Source organism: Helianthus annuus, chromosome 11 (assembly GCF_002127325.2).
Source record: "Helianthus annuus cultivar XRQ/B chromosome 11, HanXRQr2.0-SUNRISE, whole genome shotgun sequence".
Lineage (NCBI taxonomy): Eukaryota > Viridiplantae > Streptophyta > Magnoliopsida > Asterales > Asteraceae > Helianthus > Helianthus annuus.
The window spans coordinates 46,392,593-46,395,950 of NC_035443.2; the positions used below are offsets into that span (position 1 = coordinate 46,392,593).

The window sequence follows — 3,358 nt, forward strand, 5'->3', positions numbered from 1 at the left end:
GAAGGTCCGATTCTATACGAATCGACATACCTTTACAGTTTGACGCAATTAGTCCCTTAATTGCGCAAAGTAGCACGAAATGCTGTTTATTGATATCTAAGCCTTCCATGGCCCATATTAGGCATTCCCAAGCATATGTTTAAATATTACTACGCTCCCGTTCACTTAAATGGTCACCGAAAGGCGTAGATTCAAAAGTTGACGCTTTAGGCCCCTCTAATGCGCAAACTTGCGCATTTCATTAATTAATAGCATTGAAGCCTTATATAATTTTTATTAAGCATTCTTGGGAGTATTATTAAACACCAAAATGCTTCGGGTTCCCTAAAAGGTCATTCAGAGGTATAATTAAACATATTGACACTTTTAGTCCCTTATATTTACAAAGTTACGCGTAACGTCACTTAAAGGCACAAAAGCCTTGGACGGCCAACGATTGGCATTCCCGAGAGTATAATCATATATCATGAAGCTCTCAGTTTGTTAAAAGGTCACTCAGAGGTAAGAATTAACATGTTGACGCTTTTAACCCTTTATTGCGCAAACTTTTAATTAATTACACAAACGGCTACACTTGATCAACAAGTGGCTCATTCGTGAATATAAAACCATAAAAGGTTATTTAAAAACTTATTTAAGTTATGTTAATACTTCCAGTTTGTTTATAATTAAAGTTTTTCGATTTTTCGAAAAATTAGTCCCTTAAATTCAAGGTTTGACTTTATTAGGGTTTATTACACGTGTCAATACATCATTGGACGTGATTTTACGAGGTGTTACACACTCTTGTACCAGACGTGTCTTGTTTCGGATACACTTCTGGGATACCAGTTCTAAACCGATCAGGAGGTAACAATTTCAATACATCTTTTGGTAATAACCATGGTTTCATGCAGGACCCAGGGATTAATCAGGCCATGGCCAGGGAGTTACAAAAGCTCAAGGATATGATATCCAGTGTCCCGGGAGTGGTTAAACCCGTCCCCGAGATTCCGGATGGAAGTCATAGGGTGTCTCGCTTTGCATCTCCCATATGCAATGCTGAGATACCAAAACGCTTTTAGACCCCCAACATGAAGCTGTATGATGGTACCACTGATCCAGAGGAGCATGTGGCACAATACAGGGAAAGAATGGAGATCAACCCCATTCCAGAAAGGTTGAAGGAAGCCTGTCTATGCAAAGGCTTCGGATCCACACTCACTGGATCAGCTTTAAAATGGCTGCTAAGTCTTCCTCCTTACTCAATATCTTCATTTTCTCATTTAGTTAACTTGTTTAATGATCAATTCTCATGTAGTAGAACATTTGAGAGGTTAACTAGTGACTTGTATAGGATCACCCAAGGTCGTGATGAATCATTAAGAGATTACATAACTAAGTTTAGTATAGAATCCCTAGAAATCCCTAATCTAGATATTGCCACTGCTGTGGAAGCATTTAAAATGGAATTATTAAAAGATTCTCAATTCTATGATGACCTTGTTATGACACCTTGCAGGAATTTAGATGAAGTGAGGAACATGGCCTTGAGGTTCATTCGTTTAGAAGATGACAAAAGGATCCAGGAAAGGTTATCAGGATCCTCAAAACAGGAGAAGCAAGGATCCTTTTTTAAGAATAATCGATCAAAGCAATACTCCAAGCATGACAACCAGAATGTGCATGTAGTTGAACTAGAGGAAGACAATGAGGATTATCCTCATATTTCTTAATATTGCTTTTCTGCAGATAACAGTGAACTAATCCTTGCTTTGCAGAATTTAGGTGACAAGGCTAGGTGGCCAAGGAAAAACGAGAAGTCCATGGCTACCAAGGATAAATCAAAATCGTGTGCTTATCATGAGGATTTCGGTCACCACACGGATAAATGTATAACACTAAGGAAGGAAATAGGTTATCTTTTGAGCAAAGGTTACCTGAAGGAGCTGCTAGAAAGGAAAAAGTCATGGATCCAGGATTCTGAAAAAGTTCCTGAAAGAGCTCCTCCACCACCTGTTGATGCTCAGATCATTAACTTCATCTTCGGAGGTTCTGAAATCTGTGGAACCTCGTTTTCAGCAGCTAAGAGGCATGCTAAGGAAACGAAGATGGAGAATGGAGAGAGACATGTTCGAACCTCCACTTTCACTCAGCAGAAAGTGATATCCTTTGATGAGGATGACCGCGTTGATATACAGGATCCCCATCACGACGGTTTAGTCATTACGTTGTTTATTTCTAACTATTTTGTTCACAAGATCCTCATTGATGGAGGAAGCTCGGTGAACATAATCCAGTTGGATGTCCTCAAAAGAATGAACATTCCTAAATCTGAAATCGTTCCAAGATCATCTGTGCTTATAGGATTTAGTGGAGAAACAAAAAATACATTGGGGGACATCAAACTCCCGATTTATATAGAGGGAGTAAACTCTATTAAAAAAATTTGTGTTATAGATTGTTTATCTTGCTACAATGTTATCCTTGGCAGGCTCTGGATATATGATATGAAAGCAGTTCCCTCAACGTATCACCAATGTGTTAAGCTCCCAACCCCATGGGGTGTGGTGAAGATAGAGAGTGATCAGCAGGAAGCGAAGAACTGCTACACTTCCTCAATGAAGCCAACTTCAAAGCCGAGGGAAGCATAGCAATCAAAGTATCCTCCAAGGGATGTCGTGGAAGCAAGAGAGCAGGACGTCAAAGATATTCTACTAGACCACGAGGATCCTGAATCCAAAGTTTTTATAGGGTCCAGGGATCCTGGATAACATAGAGCAAGATTTAATATCTTTCTTAAAGAGAAGAAAGTCTACCTTTGCTTGGAAACATGAAGATATGACAGGTATATCAAAGGATATTATTACTCATAAACTTGGTATTGACAAGTCTTTCAGGCCAATACACCAAAAAATAAGGAAATTTGCACCTGAAGGGAATGCCATCATCCAAGAAGAGGTAGACAAGTTACTAAAGGCATGTATGATTAGAGAGGTAAAGTATCCAAAATGGTTAGCCAACGTGGTGGTTGTCCAGAAAAGGAATGGAAAGTGGAGGGTATGCGTAGATTTTACAGATCTAAATAAAGCATGTCCCAAGGATCCTTTCCCATTACCCCACATTGACTCCATAGTGGATGCCACGGCGGGTCATGAATTGATAACTTTTATGGATGCTTCATCTCGATTCCAGCAAATTCAGATGGAACCATCTGATCAAGAGGACACAACGTTCATGACACCCACCAGTATAGATTGCTATGCCCTTTGGTTTAAGAAATGCATGTGCTACATACCAAAGGTTGCTGAATATGATATTCAAGGAGCAGCTTAGACACACAATGGAAGTTTACGTAGATGACATGGTGGTCAAATCC

General features: G+C 39.5%; 1 protein-coding gene across 1 annotated transcript; it reads left to right on the forward strand.

Moving 5' to 3' along the window:
• Positions 1–917: 917 nt before the first annotated feature.
• Positions 918–2,633, forward strand: LOC110888195. The gene is made up of 2 exons (XM_022135734.1): positions 918–1,002; positions 1,732–2,633. Exons 1-2 carry the CDS (start codon positions 918–920, stop codon positions 2,631–2,633), a joined length of 987 nt encoding a protein of 328 aa, XP_021991426.1.
• Positions 2,634–3,358: the final 725 nt, after the last annotated feature.

What these genes read in the sequence shown, in the direction of transcription:
- LOC110888195 (XM_022135734.1), top strand. Translation starts at nt 918, where the DNA reads ATGGCCAGGGAGTTACAAAAGCTCAAGGATATGATATCCAGTGTCCCG. An exon ending in CCCCGAGATTCCGGATGGAA is followed by an intron (nt 1,003 to 1,731) that starts GTCATAGGGTGT and finishes GCTTTTCTGCAG; the next exon opens with ATAACAGTGAACTAATCCTT.